Source organism: Etheostoma spectabile, chromosome 2 (assembly GCF_008692095.1).
Source record: "Etheostoma spectabile isolate EspeVRDwgs_2016 chromosome 2, UIUC_Espe_1.0, whole genome shotgun sequence".
Classification (NCBI taxonomy): Eukaryota; Metazoa; Chordata; class Actinopteri; order Perciformes; family Percidae; genus Etheostoma; species Etheostoma spectabile.
Window position 1 is genome coordinate 2,207,818 of NC_045734.1, and position 24,558 is coordinate 2,232,375.

General features: G+C 42.2%; 1 protein-coding gene across 1 annotated transcript; it reads left to right on the forward strand.

Annotated features, from left to right (window-relative positions):
- The first annotated feature begins 2,955 nt into the window (after window positions 1-2,955).
- Window positions 2,956-11,751, forward strand: LOC116695540 (zinc finger protein 239). The gene is made up of 3 exons (XM_032525864.1): window positions 2,956-3,182; window positions 5,960-6,044; window positions 9,030-11,751. Exons 2-3 carry the CDS (start codon window positions 6,027-6,029, stop codon window positions 10,131-10,133), a joined length of 1,122 nt encoding a protein of 373 aa, XP_032381755.1. The 5' UTR covers window positions 2,956-3,182; window positions 5,960-6,026; the 3' UTR covers window positions 10,134-11,751.
- The last annotated feature ends 12,807 nt before the right edge of the window (window positions 11,752-24,558 follow it).

The window sequence follows — 24,558 nt, forward strand, 5'->3', positions numbered from 1 at the left end:
ATTTGTCGTTTGTTCCAAATTACTTTTGTTTATGTTTTCATGACATGAATTATGACTTCTGTCTGTCAGGAATAAAGGCTGAGATGTGAGCCGTGAGGAACTGGGCCCGACGGATCCCAAACAAAGGTTTGTTGGCGTCTGTTAGGAGGTTTTTGGGTCTCAAAGTAACCGAACCTTTGACCAGTCTCACACGTTTGTGAAATGCAGCGCTACAAAGCAGCTGAGGATGAAAACCTGAACAACAGCCAAAAACTCGACCATAGACTCATTATGAAAATGTTTATTGAGGTAATAAATCAAGAGAAAAGCAGGCTAATTTTTTTCAGACTTCTATAGAAACCTTGGCTTTACTGTTTCAGACATGGAAGCTGTGTCTACTATTTGTACAGTCTGTGTGTTACTACACCCTACTTAGGAATGGAAACAATTATATTCTATATTGTCTGACCTGGTATCCCCATCTTCTCTGAAATATTTCTGCCATGCTTAAGATTTCCTATACCTGAGAGGAGTAGAATCAGATTCCGAGTTATAGAACTGTGGATATTCAAAGACTTCATTCTTATTTGTGAAAAGGGCAAAGAAGGGAAAAGAGTGCCTAATAATTTACAGTATGGATCACCAGACTACACAGAAAGATTAAATAGAAAGGGAGAAATGCACGTTTAGATGCAAGAAAAAAGATGCAGTAGTTATCCAGATTGAGGTGTGGGCATTGGGGACTCTGGAGAACCTCTTCTTACCTGCTCACTCTACTTCATCTGGAAAGACCCTGACGGAATATCTACATCAAATGATGTGGACAACTGACATAGACATAGATGACATAGAAAATTTGTGTAGCTAACTATGAAAACATCAACTTTGCCATATCGCGGCCAAAGTAAATGTTGTCAAAGCCAAACTTTAGATTATTCCTTGTTAGGCTCTAACGCCTATACCACGCATTAAACATCTTTAGATCCTCGTGTTCACTGAATCACGCCCAGTCTCCTGATTTAGGCCACGCCCATTTCTGCTCAAAGTTCTGTCAATTGCAATATCGCGCCAAGCGCAAAACCAACTTTTTCAAACTCGTCCTAAGCCGCGTGACAGATCTGCACAAAACCTGGTGTGTAGCATCTGCAGATGCCCACGACAAAAAGTCATTCACAGAATTTTGCTACGTTAACGTGTGCGCATTTGACGACCAAACTAATTTTCTATGGCAAGCTACCAAACACATATCATATTATATCTCGACCAAATTAAATGGTATCAACACAGAACTTGAGGCCAGTGTTCACCATGACTCCCCAATGGTCTTTTCCAAATTTGGCAAAGATCGGAGGCGCTATAATCAACGTTATTCGTTTTGTCTGAAAACTCAATGCATTTCTATGGGAAATTTGCAATATCTCTGCCACAATAAATGCTATAAACACGAAACCTAGGGTGAATGGTCGTCATGCCGCTCGGAGGCTCTGTACCCATTTTAGTAAAGATTGGCCTTTAGGAGGCGCTATAATCAACGTTTATTAGTTTTGTCTAAAAACTCAATGCATTTTAATGGGAAAATTGCAATATCTCTGCTACAATAAAGGCTATAAACACAAAAACTCTATAATCAACGTTTGTTGGTTTCGTTGCAAAACTTGCAAACATGCATTTTATGGGAAATTTGCAATTGCAATATCTCTGCCACAGTTAATGCTATCAACACCAAACTTGTTTGTACCAAATTTGGCAAAGATAGGCCAGTAGGGGGTAATAAAAATGAACGTAGACCATTTGGGGCCATTTTTCCCTTCTGAGGACGAGTGCGTCATATTTGACGCTAAACGGCACTTCTGATTCATAACTTTGTAACTTAATGATATAACTAGTAGAAAGATTCTGTCTTTTGGAGCTAAAAGCTAACAGTGGCCCCGTTCCGCTGATGTCTGTTGTCTTCCTAGCCCTTACAGAAGGTTTTGTATCCAGCCTAGAAGCCCTGAGTTTTTCGCGGTCATTGTGCTATTAATCCGTACTGTTACGTGCAACATTGATACACTGCATGTAAGAAACGTAACTAATTTGTCCTTTATATGAGTTTTAATGTTCAGTATGTTTGTTTTGCTCTGGATCACTCCAAGTATGTTTAGAACTGTTGTAGACAACACAAATGCTCATGTGGAATAGCTGTGTGTGTTATGTCAATATACATCTGTGAGATTCATGTTCCGTTTTATTTTTTTTTATTATTTATTTGTCTGTATGGTCCTACGACCTCTGTAACATTCAAGTGACCTCAGTGTAGAACAAACTTTCTGAAATGATGTTCATAGATTGACAATGGCTAACAGGGTTGATGTTTTACAAGCGTTTATAGAAAATGAAACCAGACGGACCAGAGGTTATTAATAATCCTTTGGGGCTCTGGGATATGTGCAACAGCACTGGACCCCCGACCTTGAGGCTCACGCCTCTCAATATTTCCTGACGTTTGCCTCCAGTAGTTGTGATGGTCCCGAGCATTGGAAATATTAAAGGTATATTGTGAAACATAGGCCCAGGGCTTAGGAGTGGGCTGGTTCTGATTGTGAAACACCTGGATGGAAAATATGAGTGTGGAGACTCTGAGAAAGTAAAATGCATCTTGATCCAATGCAAGAACTATTTGCACTATTCACTACTATCCATTCTGAATTTAGGATGTCTGGACTAAGTTGAAGAAGCTCATGGATTTTCTATGTAATATTGGACTTTATAATTACATTTGAATAAGTAAAGACAATGTTGGTGCCTAATCCAAAAAAAGAAATGAAGAATGAGCCGAGTCCAGGAGGAGCTTTCATGTAGACTTTCCTCATCACCAGCGGGGGGCAGCAGTGCACTAAAAGGGCCTTATCTGCCGGTAAGCAACAGAAGAAGAAGAAGAAGAAGAAGAAGAAGAAGAAGAAGAAGAAGAAGTTTAAAGCGGTGTAAATGCTATATCACATCTGCTAGACGTTACGATGTCGTTAGGTTCAGGCACGAGAAGCGCGGACTGGTTAGGGTTAGCCAATCAGAGGCAGAATAAGACGAAATAAGGCGGGCCACGAGGCACATCATGTGACGTCTTGTGGATCCAATCTAGCATCGACCAGTCAGCGGGTTGTGTCCAGATGGTAGCTCATTGAAATAGACAACAACGTAGAAGATAAACTGTCGGAGAGCAAGAGGTATCTGTTCCAAGCTGTTTTCTTCGTTTGTCTGGGTTTGTTAGTGGTTATTGATATTACTCTGGATTTAAGGGAGCCGTCTAGCCGTGGAATGTAGCGGCTTTTCTCCGGCTCCTCGCTGCTGACCTGTTACGTTATGGTACTAACGTTAGGCCGCTGCTAACGCTAACGCTAAACTAGCTAGCCGAGGCTGGCCGTTATCCGCTGGAGGGAACGAGATGCGTGGGCAGACTTCGGGTTTAGCCCGTTGGAGTTATCTTCGATAAACTTCTTCTTCGAACGTTAGGTGACATGCTGAAATGGATGTGACGTTAACGTTATTCTCTTATATTGTTATTACATATATCTATCTTAACGTTAACGTTCATTAGATAGGTCTTCTTTACAAACATTAACATTGCATGTCCATTTACTGTGAGTTTGGATAATATTAAAGGTCCCATGGCATGAAAATGTCACTTTATGAGGTTTTTTTAAATTAATATGAGTTCCCCCCGCCTGCCTATGGTCCCCAGTGGCTAGAAATGGTGATAGGTGTAAACAGAGCCCTGGGTATCCTGCTCTACCTTTTGAGAAAATGAAAGCTCAGATGGGCCGATCTGGAATCTGGCCCCTTATGAGGTCATGAGGGGGAAGGTTACCTCCCTAGATTATCTTAGGTTAAGGTCAGGGGACCACTAAGGTCTATATAAAAGATACTTCACATACAGTATTAGGGGACCACTAAGGTCTATATAAAAGAGACTACAGATACAGTATTAGGGGACCACTAAGGTCTCTATAAAGAGACTTCAGATACAGTATTAGGGGACCACTAAGGTCTATATAAAAGAGACTTCAGATACAGTATTAGGGGACCACTAAGGTCTCTATAAAAGAGACTTCAGAGAGTATTAGGGGACCACTAAGGTCTATATAAAAGAGACTTCAGATACAGTATTAGGGGATCACTAAGGTCTATATAAAAGCAGCCAAAGAGCACCATGTCTTGGGACCTTTAAGCATCACAGGTTGTGTGATGAACACAGCCTGTCTCCTCGAGGGGCCAGGGCTGTGATCACTGAGTCTGGACACAGGTGATATCTGTTTGGAGCCAAACGGCATTGCAGTTTGTTTGAGTTTTTTTGGTAGATGTCAACAGTTGATGTACTTTTCCTTCTCTTTAGCTATGATTTGGTTGGACCAGATTGTGCGAGGGCTGTCCCGTTAGAGGTGGGCCTCAGGGTCAGCAGGCTAATGGGACTCTTCTCTATCTTTGCCTCTTGGCAACGGAGGGCTCTATATTTTATCCTAATTAAAAGGGGAACTTGTCCCAGTTCAGTCTCAATCTCGCCGTGCAAGGTTTGGATCACGGTGATTGTCACCTTTCTTAAAGTTTCTAACCTCACTGTCATCCAGTAAAATAGGTTTGAATATGGATTGGAATATATTTTGAGCCAGATTTTAACAGGGATGTCTGTTTTGCCTTTTTTTTATAGCATAAAAGGCCCTTCTTCCATTGTCTCTGAGGACTGCTGGATTAAAAATCCTTTTTTAGACCTAAATATGTGTAGCTGTGTGTTTGTTCCACGTCAGTGGAGCCCAGTAAGAACCTGGTTGGGTTTTTCCGACATCTGGGTCGTTTCTGGAACACAATAACTCTTTTCCAGATGAAGTGTCAGGGTCCACACTGCAAAAACGGGGAGTCTAAAAACAAGATCAAAACACAAAATCTGAGGTAAAAGGTACTCAAAACATGTGAAATTATCTGTCCGTGCAGCAAGATCATTTCACCCATTCCCCCTCTGCTATGGGGGAAGAAATCTGTTCCCAAATTTAACAGCACATTTATTGTTTATATACATTGTTTTAATAATACAATAGGTGTTACACCTTTTCATTTAATTTTAGAAACAGACCATCATGCCCAATTGAGTCAAGGGCAGTTTTTGAAATCTACAAAACGAGAGCATGTTTATTACCGAGGGTGTTGAGGGTATAGATATGATCTGTATGATTCTGTGTTTTGGTGTAGATCTAATCTGACTCAGGACATTGTCTTTACTGAGGGCGCTAGGACGCTCTACAAGGTCCCTGTTAGTGATGGCGTTGCAAAGTCTGTCCAACAGAGGACACTGTACAGCGTCCTTGTTAGTGATGGTGTTGCATAGTCTGTCCAACAGAGGACACTGTACAGCGTCCTTGTTAGTGATGGTGTTGCATAGTCTGTCCAACAGAGGACACTGTACAGCGTCCTGTTAGTGATGGTGTTGCATAGTCTGTCCACCAGAGGACGCTCTACAACGTCCTTTTTGGCAACACCGATTATTTTTTGTTAATGTGTTTTTGTTCAAAGGACTTTAAGTTTCATATCCTAAGTTTGTATTTTTATACGTTTTATTTATCAGAACCTTAATATACTTTGGTTCCTCTGTTATGTTGTGACAATAAAACATTATCATATTATTTGAGTGAGAACTCATAAATAACAACAATTAAATAATGTTAGGGAAATCTGTTTGTTTTGTTACGCGTTTATGGATTAGAAAAATATATATATCGGCCGATATATTGGATTTTAAAATTTGCATCGGTATCGGCCTTAAAATCCTTTTTTTCGGGTTCTAGCTGCTTATTAGAAAATAGTGTTTTCAGTGAAGACACCAGTCGGAGTTTGACAGCCACCTCCTAGTTTTCTATGCAGAAACCACGGTTGAAGCTGGAGCGTTGCTGTTTTGTGTGTGTGCGTGCATGTGTGTGTGTCTGCTCTGACCAGTCTCTTTCTTCTATCCTTTCAGGGCTGAAAAGTGCTGATGGGAAGACAATAACTTCAAGGACATTAACTTTCCCCATTAAGCCAGTGACATGAGTTCTTCAGAAGAGGTGAGATCAAATAGAAATGAACATTAACCCGTGTTCTGTCGTGACCACAGGCACCCCCCTGGCCATCACACACACAGCACTGCCTGTCGGGTCACACACACCCGTATGGCTGCTCCCTAAAGAACCAGTCATTTCATACCCACCACCACTAGTACTGGGCGGTATGACCAAAAATTAGTATCATTGTTTAAGGTTCTGGCGGTTTCACAGTATCTCACGATTTCCTTCCCGTGCTTGACTGAGCTTTTATATAGGTTACTGGCTTATTGTACTGTCAGGAGTACATAGAACAGACACATTCGTTTTTCAATATCATCATGTTCACTAAAATGGATTACTAAAGGGTTTGCTTGGCTCCACAACATTATACAATAACGTTCTATGAAGGAGATTGCATGAAACAGTTACAGAATGTAAACAATTTTTACTGTGCAAACAGCAGAGTAGTAAAATAAACTTAACTGGAATGAGTACTGGGGGTGGAACGGTACACAGAAGTCCCGGTTCGGTACGATTTCAGTACAATGGAGGGAAAAGCAAAACAAATGCAGAAGGCAATTTGTATTTTTATTTGGCATGTCTCAGGCTGGACCACCTAGTGTCATACAGTCTCTCCCCTGAGCTAGCCCACATCATCTCTAGCCTCAGAGCTAAGGGGGGGGCTAGAATCTGCGTATCTAACAGCAGTTCTGCATTACATTAATTCGTTTGCACGCAAGTATTATTTATTTTTATACCGCGTGTTCTCCGGACCGAGACGCCCGTACTGTTTCTGTTCAATACGAATACATGTACCGTTCCACCGCTAATTAATACACATACAAACCACTCTAACATTGTTTCCAATGTTTCCATCATAGTTGTAAGATAGGTGTTTAAATACTACTCCGCTGGCAGACAAATACGGCACAGGCAAATCCAGTAGTGACCCAAAAGGTTGTGTTGTGTGGGACGGCCAAAAGCCCAAGAGTTAGCATTGGGACTTTGTCTTGGCCCTTAATTTGTCTTGGCCCGTCAATCATGCACGCCGTAAAGCTTGAACTGTTAAGATCCACCTCTTTGTTTAATTTTTGCCTCTTTGCTATACCTCAATTGAAAAGCGCATAACAATCTGCAGGGCCAAAATGCATGTATGAGGTCTCATTTGAAAGTGAACATCTTCTAGTCTCTGGATATGTGCTGTTGAAGCATGCAGGTGAAACACAACCTACACTACACTAGTTCAAACATAAATTAAAAACGTTGTTTTTTTTGTCCTCGCCTAAAATGAGTCATACTTGAATAACTAGGCTTCATGCCACTATTTCAAAACACCACACATACCTTCTATATCTTGTCAATAACACATTTCAAAGTTTCAGATCTCTAGGCATAACCATTAGGGTAACATAACGTACTGTAACACCTAATTCTGTGTTACAACTTCTAGCCAACTTATTCAAACTTATTCCCAGTAGTTTTACACTCATCTTGGTCAATGAACCACATTTATATGACATTATACCTACCTTTTGAGTTAACTATGAATTAATTTGACTAATTAAAATCAGAGAAATGTTTGTTGAAGGGTTAGGGTTTTTTAGTTGTTGTTTTTTTCATGGCAGCAAATAATCACATCTGGAGTAGGAAGATCATGCTGTCTGCAGTAAGGCAGTGTGTTGCTGTGTCCGATCCAATCATGTGACTTTTCTCCCCTCTCTGAGTGCTGAAGAAAAGCAAGTGAGGATGAAGAAAATGACGATGGCATTAAACATGGCCGCTGCACTCACTTGATTAAATCAAGCTTGAACATATTGTTAAGACAAAACATGAATCACTCACTCAGTAGGAGAGACAATGCCAGCTGGCATTATTCTGGTTTGTTGATGAAATATAATGTAAGTGAATAACTTTTTGATACATGTGTAACAAGAAGCATGGTGGGGACATAAACTGATCATAATACTCAATGTATTGTTTTTCTTCTACAGTTTTAAAGAAGTATGGCATATACAGGACCAATAAGAGGTTGTTCTAAGAGTAGTAGTATAAAGTTGTTGTTCCTTCCTTATTCCATCAGTGTCTCGTCGTTGTGTTTCCAATGAAACTGAAGGCTCCCTGCGGATGTTTCATGTGAAGAGCCAACCATGAAAGTGAGGCTCTATGCCCTTCGAGCTGCTGAAAAGCTTTTTGTAAAATGTATTTATTGGATTTTCATCATATCAAATACAATTTATTTTATTAGGGCTGTACCTGAATCTGATTTTTTCTGATTTAAAATAGGATCTGGCCGTTCAATAGGAGGATTCCACTATTGCTTTTGTAGGGGTCCAAACTTTGCTTATCTTGAACAAATTAAATGCTATCAACACAAAACTTCAGAATCTTGTTTGGCATGACACTCTGAGGCTCGTCAGTGCGGTTTTTGCGAGGATTGGCCAATAGGGGGCGCTATGAATATGAGAAGTGTATACCTCATTAATGGCTCATTTAATTTTTACAAAATTTAAAAGGCAACATCTAGTGCCCGGAGTACCGGTCCAGGACATACTACAGTCTGTAGCTAAAGACAGCGTAGCTTACCGATAGCCTGCATGTTTACTGTTCCAGACACCATGACCACTGCCAGAGTCGGAGAGGCCACAGAAACAACAGAACACTTAAATCCTAAGGCTTCTCTGAACATTTTGCCTTCCCCGTGCAAGAGTCACAGAAACAAACCCTGAACGGTGAAGCGTGTGGGCATCGATGGGACTTTATGGTGCACTTAGGTACATCTCGTAAAGTCATGATGCACGAAAATAATGCATGTTTTCAAAGTAATTGTAATGGTATTAAGTAATCATATGGGTACTCTGTATCGGCAAATACCCAAATGCAATTACTTGTACTTGGTCTGAAAACAAAGGTTCTAAGGGGAAAAGCGGTAAAAATGTAGCAGATGTAACAATTTTAGATGTGAAGTTCCATAGTACGTATTTTCTTATTTCTCTCTGTTTTTCTCAGTTGAAACAGACTGACAGCGACAGGAGCCGACCTCATCAGTGTCAGGAATGTGGGAAAGGTTTCAGTCGGATCTGCAGCCTGAAAAGACATGAGCTCACTCACTCCGCGGAGAAACTGTTCCACTGTGAACAGTGTGACCGCAGTTTCAGCCAACTAAAGAAATACACGCTCCACCTGCACAGCCACACTGAAGACGAAGCCTCTTACTGTGAACAGTGCGGGAGGCACTTCAGCAACCAGAGTTCATACAAGAAGCACCTGCGGGACCACACCGGCCCCTACCAGTGTGACCAGTGTGACAAGACTTTCAGTTACTTCAGTATCTACAAGATCCACATGCGTGTCCACACTAAAGAGAAGCCATACTGCTGCGACCAGTGTCCCAAGAGCTTTAGTTTTTTAAGTTCGTACAAACGACACCAGCTGAGCCACAGCGGAGAGAAGCCGTACCAGTGTGACTTCTGTGGGAAGAGTTTCACCCAGTCGGGCCATTTCAGTCTGCATCTGCGCAACCACACTGGAGAGAAACCGTTTGAGTGTGGCCAATGTGAAAAGAGTTTCAGTGACTTAAGTAGTTACAAGATCCACCTGCGTGTCCACTCAGGAGAGAAACCATACCGCTGTAACCAGTGTGGCAGGAGCTTCTCTCAGTTGGGCAATTATAAATCCCATTTGCGGATTCACACCGGGGAAAAACCATTCCGCTGTGAACTCTGTGAGAAAAGCTTCTCCATTTCAAAAACGTACAAACAGCATGTGCGCACCCACACCGGAGAGAAACCGCACCAGTGCAAAGACTGTGGGAAAGGTTTTGGTCGCCTGAGTAACTACATGCGTCACCTTCGTATCCACACTGGAGAGCAGCCGTTCAGCTGTGACCAATGTGGGAAATGTTTCAACAGTTCCTATAGTTACAGCAGACACCTGCGTGTGCACACCGGCGAGAAACCTTACTGGTGTTCACAGTGTAAGAGACTGTTCACCCGGTCCCAGTCCTTAAAGAAACACCGCTGTGTTGCAATAGATGAAGAAGCACCGCTAAGCTGCTCGCCAGCAGCAGCAACACACGACGACGACGATGACCAACAACAACCAACAAAATAAACTACTACTATATTATACCATACTGTGTGTGTGTTTGTTAGAGCTGCCAATCTTCCTCTATAATACCATTCGAATTTCATGTTATTTTTTAATATTTGAATATTTAATGCCTATGTGCAGTCTGTTATATGTTCTACACTACTCTTTTTGTCAAGGATACTACAAGCATGTGGTTGTAGTTCCACGCTCTGTCCACTAGAGGGACGTCTAACAGCAGCCTGGCCTTGCAGGGGACCTATGTCACAGTGCATTGCATTTCTGGCACGCCGCTCTCGCTTTACATTATATTCCACCACGACAACACAAATCAACAGAACTCTGTGATGAAATGTTATCTTACAAGTGTAATAAAGCGTTTCTGTTGTAAGGCTAACGTTGCTTGGTTAGCACAATGACGTGCTAACCGAGTGACCGACGTGATTCTAAAAAGCACAGCCAAAACGGTTTGTTTTTAACTAGGTAACAATAGTGTTAGCCACAATGCTAATGGCATTCATAACTAAGCCAGACGTTGCTTTCACTACTATTTTATTGATTTAATAAGCGACCTGTTTCTTGCACATTGTCACATTACTGAGAACAGAGCTGTTAGAAGGTAATATATGACGTTGAAGCTAACTCTGACAGCTGTAGGGCAACTGACGTTAACTTTAGCTGTCTCCATAAAGCTCCCAGCTAAGCTAACGCTGACAGCTGTAGAGCAGCTAACGTTAACTTTAGCTGTCTCCATTAAGCTCCCAGCTAACGCTGACAGCTGTAGAGCAGCTAACATTAACGTTAGCTGTCTCCATAAAGCTCCCAGCTAAGCTCCTAGAACTTGCAAAGCAGTTAGGAAACCAGAATGAGCTATCTATTGATAGCATAAGCATTTTGGCTAGGTGGGTGGTTTTTAAAAGTCCTATTAAAAATATTTCCCATCCTCCTTCCAATTTCCAGCTGCAACCTGTCACTCCCCCTGTCCTAACGTTACTCGGTACGTAACGTTAGCTCACAATGCCTTGTGTTTCTCACTCCTGTAAATTAGTATTCATCAGACCTGACATGACAAGAGGGAGATTAGCTTATGTTAGCCAACCTATTTATAAAACAAATCTCATTCAAATTGTAATTTCAGTATTCAGACAGCATAGATTTTTTTACTATTCAAGTTGTAATAGTTGGAGCAGTGAAAAGTGGAGCTCTTTGGCACAAAGGTAGAAGAGCCATCAGGCTGTGGTTACTTACATTGTACTTGATAGATACATTCATAGTTGGTTTGGGTCTCTTCATGGGAGTCTTAGATATTGAGTAGAAACATAAAATACATCACCAAGCTTATCGTTTAACGTCTAATTTATAGACGCAATCACACGTATATCCTAGTAGACCCCAGCTGCTTCATACAATTTAACGGCGCTCATCAAAAGGGGGCAAGGGACATATAAGGGATAGACTTTCCTCTCCTTTATCTAAAATGCATGTTGGATGCTTCAAATTGATGATTTTGAGTAATATCTATTTCTTTGTGAAAAGCCGGTGTTTACCAATAACTGCTGAAGTTTGCTAGCCAGCTAGCTTGCTAATGTCATTCACACAGCTCATAATGTACTGCGTACTTTATTAAAGGAGACCTTTTCTGTATTTTGAGTCATTGTGAGTCATATCTATAATGTTAAAATATCTGATGTTCATATTAAACTCAAACAAATCTTTAAATAATGAGGTGACCGCATGTAAAGGATGTATGTTTGAATGTTTTTGAACATTAAAGCATGTGATCCTGTTCTATTAGAAACACAGAATACAAGAATGAACGTGAAAACTAGATAATAGGTTTCCATTAATCCCACAAAGGGGAAATTACATTTTACACACACACACGCAATCTGGACCTCTACACATGCAGCTTTCTAAACGGGGTGGTGCTCTGAGCTTTTGGGGGTGTTGTGTCAGCTTAGCATTTATTAGCTAAATGTGGCGTTAATATTGCCAACTCAAATGGCTTTTTTTCCGATTCTACTCACCTATTTTTGGTTTTCCATTATGAAAGAAGTCCCTTTTTTTTGTAGTACCACCTCAGTCGAGGTTCCAAGCGAGCTGAGGCGATACCAAAAGGTGACGTGAAAACCTGCAGACTACTGATCGGTCAGAGAGAATTGTCACTGCGTCATCATTGCTAGCAACCATAGACCGTTAATATTAATACTGACAACAGACGGGGGGGGGGGTGTCCAGCAGTGTTTTTTTGCTGCCTCCAGCGTCTTTTGAAACAAAATTTGTCTTCACATGAGAATCAAAAATAATATACCTTCGATGTTCGGTGTGTGTGTCGCGTTAGGTCACCGCGGTGTGAGCAGAGCGGAGCTGGTGCTAGCAAAAAAGCGCTAATAAAAGATTACTGCTGAGATGACACTTAAACAGTTCAATATTTAGGAATCGAGAGCTCGGCTCACAGATAGAACCTGATGTTTTAAAGTCAGGACCTGCAGGCAATCTCATTGGCTCTGAACCCCAGGGCCTGGAGCTAACTTTTTGGGATGACCAACCTCATAAAGGTGTTTTTAAAGGTGCTTTTCACCTTTTATAAAGATTTAAAAAGCCATCCGCCACAGTGACTTTTTACCAGCAAAAAAACCAGGAATCCCAACGTTCCCAAACGGCAGTTGCATCCTCTCCATCTGCGCTGCTTTCATGGACGTCGGTGCCTTGACCGTAGCGGTCTCCTCTTGAAGTCTTTGATAGTTTGCTGATCGTGTGTAGAGGGCTTTTTGATTACTCGTGGTCCTTAATTGCTTCTGAATTTAAGTTTTTAGTCTTGAATACAAAAGGCTTTGACGTTGCTTTCTCTGAGCCGTACACACGACAGTCACTGCAGTAAATTTGTTCTGTACTGACCAAGCATCCATTTTGTTTTTAAGATCAGGTGTAGTAGGGGGCCCCAGTGAACCAAATCTGCCTTTACAGCATCTAGAAGAGGTTAAATAAATACACTCTCAAATACACAAAACCAAAGGGCCACAAATGGAAAGGTAAGGGCTCTGGCAGGATAGGGACAGATGTTATGGCGGTTTTCCACTGCGTGGTATCTACTCGACTCGCCTCGACTCTACTCGCCTTTTTTGGTTTTCCATTATGAAAAAAAGTCCCTGGGACCTACTACCAGGTACTTTTTTTACGGAGAGAATCGTCACTTATGACTTCTTTGTTAGCAAACAAGAGTGCGGAGTGTGTTTCCAGAACAAACGGGACATTTAATACAAATCTAGCCGGACACCGACAGATTATCCACTCTCTGCACTATTCTCACTTTTCAACTGTTCGGGCTACTAGCGGCTTCATGTCGTTTTCAATATTGCACACTGTTACTTTAAAAAAACAAGACAATATATATATAACAAAAGTTTTTATTTAGCTTTCAAGTAGCGCATCAAACCTCCCTCGTACTTCCCGATCTATTCCTCTGCCCCCTGTGTCCCCCCCGGCTCTGCCGTCCCAGATGCATCCCAGTTGTTTGTCATAAACCTCTCCGTGACTCTCATACATTTTGCGATTTTTGCAAAGCGTGAATGCTCTGAAACACAAACAGTACACAGCAGACATGTTGGTGTGTAATCATGGTTGCTAAAGTTCATGTTCTTTATATAGCGTATAGTAATACTGACTGCGCGCTGAACACGGCAGATGTTACTAACGTTACCATGAAACTTAACTTATCCTTTTGTGTCGGCGAACAACCGTCATGTCACGTCTGAACTCCGTCAGAATTCCCAAACTCCCGTTTTTTTAGCTGTGGGTTTTGTTGCTTTCCTTCAGCTCTTTTGAAACAAACATTTCTTCTGGCTGCGGCAGGTAGCCAACGTGCTGTTGTGAGTCGCGCTAAAAATTACGTCATCCCCGTTGCTATGTGTGACCAGCCACGCTGAGGCTTTACTCAATCTGTAATGGAAAACGGACACAGAATGGGCCGAGCCGAGGCGAGCCGTTACCAGCAGTGGAAAAACGCCATTAGAGACCCCAGACCCCTAAAAGTCCCTATTTGGACTCCCAGATGTGAAAATGGTTTGGGTCGGGAGGGGGTCTTTATCTGTGTAAAGACACATTTTATGCATTTTAAGAACCCCGACCCAACTGACAAATACCTCCACCATCTTGGCTCAGAGAAGAAGACCAGGGATAGCTGAATGACGTTAAGGAACATTCTCATGTTATCGCAGGACATCCTACCTTTAATGTTAAACAGTCTGGTCCTCCTTACAAATGGATGGTAGCCTTTTTTGTAAATGTGAGTAAGGCTATTGGCCTGTAGGAGACCCAAGTGTGAGGGTACTTTACTTTGGCCTCCATCTGGCCCAAAACAGGAAATGCAATTGCGTTATTATTTTATTTCCCTGTGTCTCCTGTATTTGAAATTGCATAATACGCCAAAAAATGGACAACACCAGCTACAAATGAAATCCTCTATATGCTTATTGGACCCTTTTTGGGGGTAAATACCAAGAATGGGGGTTGGGGTTTTGTTATGGAAAAAAAAAAAAAAACTAAAAAGTTTCTGCCAAAAAGTGAAATACTCGGTGTCTGAACTAACTGGCTGTGGTAATTTCTATTTAACATTATCCCTTTTAAAACTGTTGAAGCATTTTTGTAAATTATCTTTATTTTTCTGTTTTTGGGGCCATTTTTTTTTGTATGTGTGGTTTTTTTAAGCCTGTATCTTTTTGTTAGGCCTTTGTACTAGCAGTTTTTTAAAAAAATTTTGGGCTTTAAACCCAAATGTGGGTGTCGCAACCATTTTTTTTTTTTGAAATTTTCATCGGCCCCCAGAGTCCCCCCCTGGGGGGTTGGGCCCTCGAGCCTTTTCCAAATTTTGATGCAGTATTTTGTATAGCAGAGTAATGTTTTATTGGTCTCGGTACCATGGGGGATAAAAAGTAAACACGATGAAAATATTATAAAAAACATACTGCCTAAAGGAGAATAAAAAAAAGTGTGAATAAACTGCTTGTTAATGACTAAACCATTTTGTCCCATATACTCCCTTTTTTAATCAGTGAAGGGGGTTTTTTGACAAAAAAAAGACAAAAACCCCTGGTCTGACAAGTGTGCTTGTGAATTTGGGTCCAAAAGTCCCCACACCCGAGAGGCTTTGGGGGAAAACTCTTGGGTAATAACAATACATGCTATTTAGAAGGATGAGTATAGAAAACATTTCCCTTTAAGTCTTTCCCTTACAGTAAAAAACCCCCCGTTTATGCGGGGGTTACGTTCCGAAATGCCCGCGATAAATGAAATCCGCGAAATGAAAAAATTTTTTTTTTTTTTACAATTTCAACTTTTCATTTAACAAATCGGACCTCAGTGTAGGCCTTTCCCTGCTCTTGCTGGGGGCCCCTGCATCCTGACTGCGCTTGCAGTGTTCTCTTCTTCGGGGTTTGTACCAGTTTTTGTTTTTTTTCTGCATCATTAATCCACAGAGCTATCCGTCCCATCCGTACCAGGGGCTTGTTGCGAACGTTACACCCTTTTTGCATTGTATTTAAAATTTATGTGCTGTCGTCCCTTTGTTTTTTTCCTCCTCTTTATGTAAAAGAAAAAGGAAGTTCATTGATTCCGTAATGGCACAACGGCTCATAGCTTTTCCTTCCCTTTGGTCCAAAATTTTTTTTTCTGAGGGGTAGCATCTTCCGCCCTTTGGGCCCATCCGCAGGGCTTTTGTCGGTCCCCGGCCTTTCGTCAAATATTGGGTTTAGGAATGTTCAAATTCAAGTAATTTGGCCAATTAATGTAAATTTTCCAGCTGTTTTATGTCTACACATAACGCCGGACGACAAAAGATAGCACAATTCTTGGGGATTTTTGATAAAAAAGCGGGGGGGTTTTTAGGCGAATCAGAAAGCAGAACAATGCACCAAAAAAAAAAAAAAAAATGATTATAAAAACCGCGAAATACGAATCCGCATAAGGAACCGCGAAGTGGGGAGGGGCATGTCAACCTTTTTCCGCCTTCTAGCCCGGCTATAGAACACTCCATCCTGGTTTGATTTAATCGAATCTTATCAGAGACAGAAAAACCCCTTTTTTCATTGTTTTTTTTATGCGAGTAGTAGGAGGGTTTTTTCCTATCTTTATTCCGAGCGCTTTTTTAATTTGGAAACATTTCCCTGATTTACCCCTTTAGATTTTTAAAACTTCCCTCAAAATCTTTCTCTTACTCAAAAAAAATCATTCTCCGCTTGGATCTGTTGTATTTAAAAACAAAAAAGGGGATAAATTTTTTGTTTTATTAATACAAATGGAGATGATCCGTCATAACATGTATAAAAGTTAGCAAAAAGCCTTCAATTAGCTAATTAAAAACTCAGTTCAAACATTTTAAAGGTTACATAAACCTTCTCATGTTGGTCATTTGAGCGGCGTTTCCCATCAGCCCCGGGTTCAGTCAGTGGAGGGAGGGAAACAAACTCCCCTCCGCCGCCCAAAACCCTTTTTCCATAGAAAAAAAAAAACATGTACACATTTTAAAAAATGGGTGTACTTCCTTTTTTTTTTCAATGTAAGTAAAAAAAGTGGTTTTTGTTATTTTGTGCAGCCCTAAAGGGCCAAATTGCGTATTACGTTTCATGCAACAGCTGTAAATTCAGCATTACAAAAAAACCTGAACCAGCATGGTTGGGAAATTAGATTTGGTTTTATTGTGGGAAAAAGCCTGAGTTAGGAAAATAAGGGAAATCTCCCAAATTTTCAGAGCGGCAGGGGGGCTGTACAAAGAGTGGAAAACCCCCCCCACTAAGAACCCCTGAAAACAGAAAGCCCCCTTTTTGACAAAAATAAAAGTTGAAAATTGGGGTGAAATTGAGTCCTCTGTTTAAGGAAGACCAAGCAATCCAAATAATGTGCAAATATGATTAAAGAAAGACTTGAGCCTTGACTTTCTATTGTTTATGTCGGGTTTTTTAAATAAATTTTCTGTGTATTCACTAAGTCTTTTATGAAATCTAACTTTACTTTTGTTAGGAAAATTTAAACCCCAAAAACAAAGGCCCATGACACCACTGTCAAACCCCAACCCCTAAAACCAAGTAATTAATGCTCACATAAATCAAATAATCAGTAAAAAAAAATTTTAAAAGCTATGACCTTGATGACAGGGGCATTTACTAGTTTAAAATTTTACTTTCAAACAAAGCATCTCAAAAAATGGGAAATTTTCATTTAAAGGTCATAAGTTACCGAAAAGAACATCACACCATTCAAAAAACCTTTAGTTTGACACCCTAAAAGCAAAAAGAGGGCTCCATACAATCGCAGCTGCTCAATCATAAGGTGTCAGCCTATTTCCATAGCATCAAAATGAACACTTGAACAAACATCAGTGTGAACTACCTGAAATGACAATGATGACATCAAAATGACAAAAAACATCTTTGGGGAACCTTTATTTGGCTTTTGACATATAACAGGACTGTAGTTCTTGATCCCGGATTCGGACTAGTCCGGACTTGTGTTGGACTCGTTTGTATTTGGATTCAGACTCACCATGGACTCAGTCATTAGACTCGCCAAATATTGTAGTTGGTCTGGACCAAGTCCAGAACTATATGCTAAAATTTTTAAAGTAACTCAGGTATTAGTTTCATTCAAAATCCATCAAGAACGGTTAGTGACATTGGTCGCCTGGTATATCTCTGGCTCCATCATCAGGCATCAATTAACCACAATTGACAGAGAAATTATTTTTATAAGTCTTTTATTTCATATTTCTCTGTAGTAGTGTCTTAAAATATTATAACTTTCATGCTTATTTTATATATATTCATATCTTGCTTGTCATATATTCTTACTGCTTATTATTATATCTTAATGCTTATTATATGCACATTTAACAAAACTGTTTTCTCTTTGCTCTCCCTCTTTTCTGTGTTGCTGCTGTTTCTTACAAGAGGTCATAAATGTCTCACTGTTGTATATCACAGAGGTAGCAAATGTCTTAGATTCAAGGTCATTTAAAGTACAAGTCGTTCTCTTAGCGTAGGCATAAACCAGATAACGAATGTATCAACAACTGTGAATAAAGGAACAGAGCTGCAGAGAAATCGCTGAAGTTCCACCAGAGCCTCGCTGGAGGATAGGTGGCTCTTGTGTGTGTTCTTCCCTTTTGCAACTGTCAATTTAACTACACATTTGCCGTCTGCGTCTCTTTTCTTGCTTGACCGTGTTTATTTAGTAAGTTAAAGTGTTATGAACCTGACATTTTCTGGTGCCGAAACCCGGGAGTCAACAGCTGAGAGGACCAGGACCGCGCTCGATCAAGGCCGGAGAATCTGTTAACAGCCGTCCACCTTTTGTGGGACGGGGCCATAGGTTGATCCGGCGCTGCCCTGCTCTTTTCGGTGACGACTTCCACGGTCAAGGAGCGAACAGACACGGGTGAGTGATGCAGTTTTTATGCTTCTGAGTGGACACACGTTCTACTGCAGGAAAGGTGCACAGGGGGCCTGGGGTCCCGTTATTGCAAAGCTAAGTGAAAGTATCATTGATGTTTATTCTTACGGTCTGGGACCATATTGAGTAATATATTCTGTTGCCTGGGGCCAGATATAAAGCTTGAAGTAAGTGTAAAGTTGGTGTTTATTTTCGGTCTGGGACACAGCTGAGGCGATAACAGGGAAATATCAGTTGATATTTTCAATGCGACATTTTTCCCCGAGCGGGGAAACGGGAATGTCTAGAGGCCATTCTGAATAATTTCAGGAGTTCGGCAGGGTGATCACATGCTTTATTGATAGCGCTATCTTGTGATTCTGTTTGTTTGTTGTTCTGTGAATTAGTTTTGTGTTTTTACTGTTTTGTGTTTTTTGCTGTGACGCTATGTTTGTTGATTCATAGCGGGTTACTGTTTTGTGTTGTCTGATACGCTATGTGTGTCTTTTCATAGCGGGTTGTTGTCTGATACGCTATGTGTGTCTTTTCATAGCGGGTTGTTGTCTGATACGCTATGTGTGTCTTTTCATAGCGGGTTGTTGTCTGATACGCTATGTGTGTTGATTCATAGCGAGTTGTTGTGTTGTTTGTGACCATTTACTATTTGTTTGAAAACAATAAGGTTGGTACTGCACAGCGGTTTATTGTGATAACTTGTGGTTCTTTGTGGGATTTTGCTTAGACCAAGGCAACAGGTTGGTGCAGTGCAGCTTTTATTGTGGGATTTGTGAGTTGTGAAGTAAATTTGGGAGGAGATATGGGTCAGAAACAGAGTGTAAAAGTCCCTAAAGATGTGAACTTTATGGAAAAAATCTTCCCGGGAAGCATAGAATTTGTGAAAGAATGGGTAGATGAGTATGGTTTTGATGGAAAGCACAGATAAGCGTCTGTGAATGGTTTACTAGAGCAGGCAGGCACAGAGATTGAGAGAAAGAAAAAAGAGAAAGAATTAAAAAAAAGGACCAGCTACAAAATGTGCTATAAAAGACAAAATTCCAGGTACAGAATGTACTGTAAAAGACAAAGGTCCAGGTATAGAATAAAAAAATAATATAAAACTATTATTTTTATATTAATATTTTTATATAATATAAAAAAAATAATTAAAAAAGGGTCAGGAACCACGGAGGGCTCGCTGATCCCACTCTGAAGTCCAAACGAAAAGGAAGCAATTTCAAACAGCGGGGGTAAGTTGAAGTTTCATTTAAGTTGAAGTTTTGCCTATAAACAATTTGAATTGGATATTGAGACACTTTGTGGGACAGAGATTGGCCGTGGTTCCACTGAGGGTAGTCGGTGAAAGTCTATCTTTTGTTTTGGGAAATTTTGGGTTGTGTGTGTACAAAACAGGAGAAAAAGGTTTTTTGTTGTCACCCAGATTGTTTGGTATGACAGAGAAAAAGAGCCAATTGACATCATTGCATCCAATACGGACTAGAACGGGGTGACGAATAGATTTCAAAATCATACAGATAAACAGACATCATAGCTGCTTATCAGGATTTTCATCGAAAAGAAATCTATCACAGATAAACAGTCATTGTAGCTTAAATGGAGTTACAGCTGTTTGCAGGTTTTCCCGCAAAGTTTACCGAGAACTAAACTAGGCCGTATAGTGACGATTATACGTAAAAGAAGTACTTCGGCTGCTTGTTAACTGTTTTTGGAAATGTATAACAAGAGCACAAAATCACACGTTTCTTCAGGGCCGGTAGTGGATGGAATGATGATGAACCATGGTCCGCAGGCTTTAGAATGCTTGGTTTATTAGGACAACAAAACACAGGTTTCCTGAACATGGTTCTTTAAGTTACAGGTAAACTTCTAAATCCTGCTAAAACAGGATTTAGACGAAAAAGAAAAATTATTGAGAGGGGGAAAGACGATTAGCACCCAAGATCTGATTCAAATAGAAAAAAAACAAAGAATGTTTTAGTCAGTGGATGAAAGAAGCCACTCGTAGGGAAAGGAAACAGATAAAAAACAAAAAACTAGTTACTAAGGAGGGAACAGGTAATGCTGTTGAAATACAGAAAGGAGATATAAACCCACTGTCACTAATGCATTTTCCTCTATCCAAGTTTTAAAGATGGTGATCAGGCTCGACCCACCACCCCCCTACCCTCCCAACATCCGGGCCCGAAGGGAGAAACACCGTTGTAACAATTCCCAAACCACTCGGCAAAGAAAGGTACAACGCTTAAAATTAAGGTAATGGGGGGATCCTGATATCAATCGGCTAAAACCCTTGTCCTCCCTATTTTAAATACACACACCTGAATGACCCCCCCCCAACACTACCAACCCCCCAATCCCTTTTGGGGTCGGTCAATAACCAGCTATTAAAAAAAAAAAGTAGACCATAGATTGTAAGTTTAACTGCGTGTATAATGACAAAACTTTACACATCGGACACACCCCTCGTACATACACGTCAACGCACTTAAAAGTGACCCACCATTTAAACACCTTTCCCCCCAACACCCCAACAAAACCCAACACAACCAATGTCATTAAATAAACTTAAAAGTCCGGATCCAGAGTAGCAAACACACAAAAACAAAAAAAACATGGCCGGAGAAAGCGTGGCAGAAGCCGCGGTTAATAACTGTCCGCACGGACAACTCACGCAACCTCCCCACGGTCCGCTCAGCACCAGGGTCGCCGCCGTAGCACCAAGGAGTACCCAGTTTGTAATCCACCGAAAACGTATTTGATCGGAGGCCGGGGTCTCCTGGAAAAATGCCCGCTGCACCCTCTGGGGCCGACCGCTTCTCCCCGTCTTCTCCGCCCAATCGATCAGCCTCCTTTTTAAACGTCACAACCCAGTGTCTTTATTTTGAGGTATGCATTAGAAAATATTTCAAAATAAAAGGAGTTTAATACCCAACGTAAGACCATACACGTGATACCAATCCAGGTCACTGATAACGGCTACAAAATTTTATCACATGGGAATACAACAATACATACTGCATGTTCCCACATATAATATAGCCTCTATTAAAATGGACATGGGCAACCATTACTTTCCCCCCCCCCCAAAGCCAGCGGTTATCGGGGCCATAGAGGGTTTCAGGTCTACCACATTATTGGTCCACCTTCGCATTATCGAATAACCCTCGACACGGTAATTTTAAGGCCCCTAGCTTTTTCTTTTACCCAAACGGGCCCCTAACCATTTGGGTGCAAACTTAGCAGAGAATTTGGCTGAGGCTTTAGACGTGGATGTGACCAAACCCCAGACCAGATCCCCAACAGCAAAGTGTACATCTCTGCGTCGTGCATTATAGTATCTAGCTTGTCTGGCTTTGCCACCCCACGGTTTTTAACCTCCTTCAGCAATAGCGCTGTGTGTGAGTGTGTTGTATGTAGATGTGCTGGGGGGAGGGGCCTTATAAATAAGTCGCTCCAAGGGCCTTTGAGGTTGCGACCCAAAGCCAACCAGCAGGGACACCCCATGGTCTCATGCACGGCCGTGTTAATAGCCAACCGGAACTCAGGTAACCATCGATCCCAGTCCTGATGAGTTCCCCCACAAACGAGGCGATCATGGTCTTCAGGGTCCGAGACCCTTTCCGTCAGATTCGTCTGTGGGTGGTATGCGGTGGTAAGCTTTTGCGGACACCCAGGATTCACAGAGGCTGGACAGTAAACAACTGGTGAACTGGGGCCCACGGTCAGACACAAGGAAGGGGGGGTACCCCCACGTGTAAAGATGTGTTCTTAAGGATCTGGCAAATTTTTGGTGTCTGCATCCTTAAACGCAAAACAGCTCCCCCACTTACTGAAATAATCAACCACCCCCAATCAGAACTGAATTCCGGCCCTTGCTGAGAGGAAGGGTCCCATGAAGTCCACTCCTACCATTTCCCCGGTGCCAGACCTCTTTTGACTGGAGTACCCTGAGGGCTTGACATTGGACCCTTTTGTATTGTTGGCAGATAGGGCAACTGCGCACTGGCTCCAAAGTCCTTGCGCACTGTGGGCCACCATCCCACGTCAAGGATCTTCAGGGGTCTTCATCCCCCCTAGGTGACCCCCGAATGGACTGTATGGAAGTAAGCCAGAAACTCTGGGACTAACACACGGGAACCACCAGCTGGTAGTTGAAAACCCCCATACTTAGATGGTACACCCGGTATAACACCCCATGCTGTTGTTGATAATGGAGGGTCCCGGTGTTGGATTGCAGATGGAAAGGCCAAGCTTTGGCATAAGCCGGTCTCCTGAGCTGTTTAAATGTCCTGAAGGTTTGGGTTTAGATCAGACCAGTAAGATTTTGCACTAGCCAGACCTACATTCCCATCCGGTTGAGGAGTGCTCGGGACAGGGCATCCGGTACCACTTTACCAACCCTTTCTTGTAATGGACCCAAAAAGGGGAATGCCTGCAGCCGCAACGTCCATCGGGTGAGCCGGGATGAAGTTTTGGGGACAGTTGAATGCACAGGCTAGGCGCTGTGGTCTGTGTAAACGTCAAATGCTTCTCCTTCCCAATAATGCGCCACTTTTCCACCGCCCCACAACAGCCAAGCATCCTTTTCTGAGGGGAATACTCAGTTCAGCACCAGGAGAGCTCTTGAAGAAATGCAAGGCTTGGTCTTCCCCTTTTTTGCCTGCATCGGACCGCACCCAAACCTACATCGCTGGCATCACAGTGCACTTGAAAACACCCGTGTGGCTCGGGGCTGAGCCAACAGGTGACGACTGCAGCATCGCTTACAAGTTCAAAGGCGGCCGGACACGGGTGCAGTCCAATCCCTTTTGACCCCTTTTTTTCTTGAGGTTTTTAAGGGGGGGTGACGATATCGGCCAGCCGGGGATGAACTTGTGGTACCAGCCCACCAACCCCAGAAACCTCTGGAGACTCTTCAAATCCCTAGGGCGGGGTAAGCCGCAATTGCTTCCACCTTTTTTGTTTCCACTTCTACGCCTTTCCGGGGGACCACATGTCCTAGGAAGGTGAGTTGGGATTGCAGAAGACGGCATTTAGTGACATTGAGAGTTAGATGTGCATGATGGAGTTTTTAAAACACCGCCTCAAGGTCACGTAGGTGTTGCTCATGCGACTTGGAGAAAACATGATGTCGTCTTGTACACGAAACATATTCGCCCTTTAATCCCCAAACATTTCCATCAGCCGTTGGAAGGTGGCTCCGGCATTCCAGTCCAAAATGGCTGACCTAAAACTGGAACCGTCCTAGGTGGGTGGTCAGGGTGTTTTTAGTTTACTTCCTTCATCCATGGCCACCTGCCGGGACCGCTCTGAAGATCAAGTGAGCTAAAAACACTGCGCTCCATGCATGGATTAAGATCTCTGAACCCGTGGCCCGGGATAAGCGTCATGGTGTGTTTTTGCATTAAGTCCCTGAAATCCACACAGAACCGTGGAGTTCCGTCCTTCTTAGGGTCAACACCACGGGGACGCCCAAGCCGACGTAGAAGGCTCTATACATTGTCCTGAGCTTTTCTTCACTGTTCTTCGATGACCGCTTGCTTGTGTGGCGATACCCTGTAAGCTCTCCTCCGCACTGGGAGTTCATCGGTAGTCAAGATCTTGTGTTTTATGATGGTAGTAGCCCCGGTGGACTCTGTCCAGACTGTAGACCATTTCTGCAGCAGTGGTCTAACAAGCTCCCGGCTGTTCGTCCAAGAGGGGGGGAAAAACCCCGTAGGCGGTTTTCATGTCAGATCCCCCACAGCCAGTAAAGTTCACTGTAGGCCCCCACTGGGAGGACTTCAACGCCCGTAGGCAAGAACCTATGCTCTTACCACCTGAAGCACATTTTCTTAGGTGGGGCTTCAGACCCAATCTGGCTGGGTGCACATGACGTCCAATCCAAGCAGCCCAAAAGGGATGCAAAGTTGATTGGCGCTGAGTATGTGTATGTTTCGGTGACGTGGGCATCGTGAAGGGAAAGGAGCAGGGTGGTCATTTCCCCCAAAGGCCGACTCTCCTGCCCATT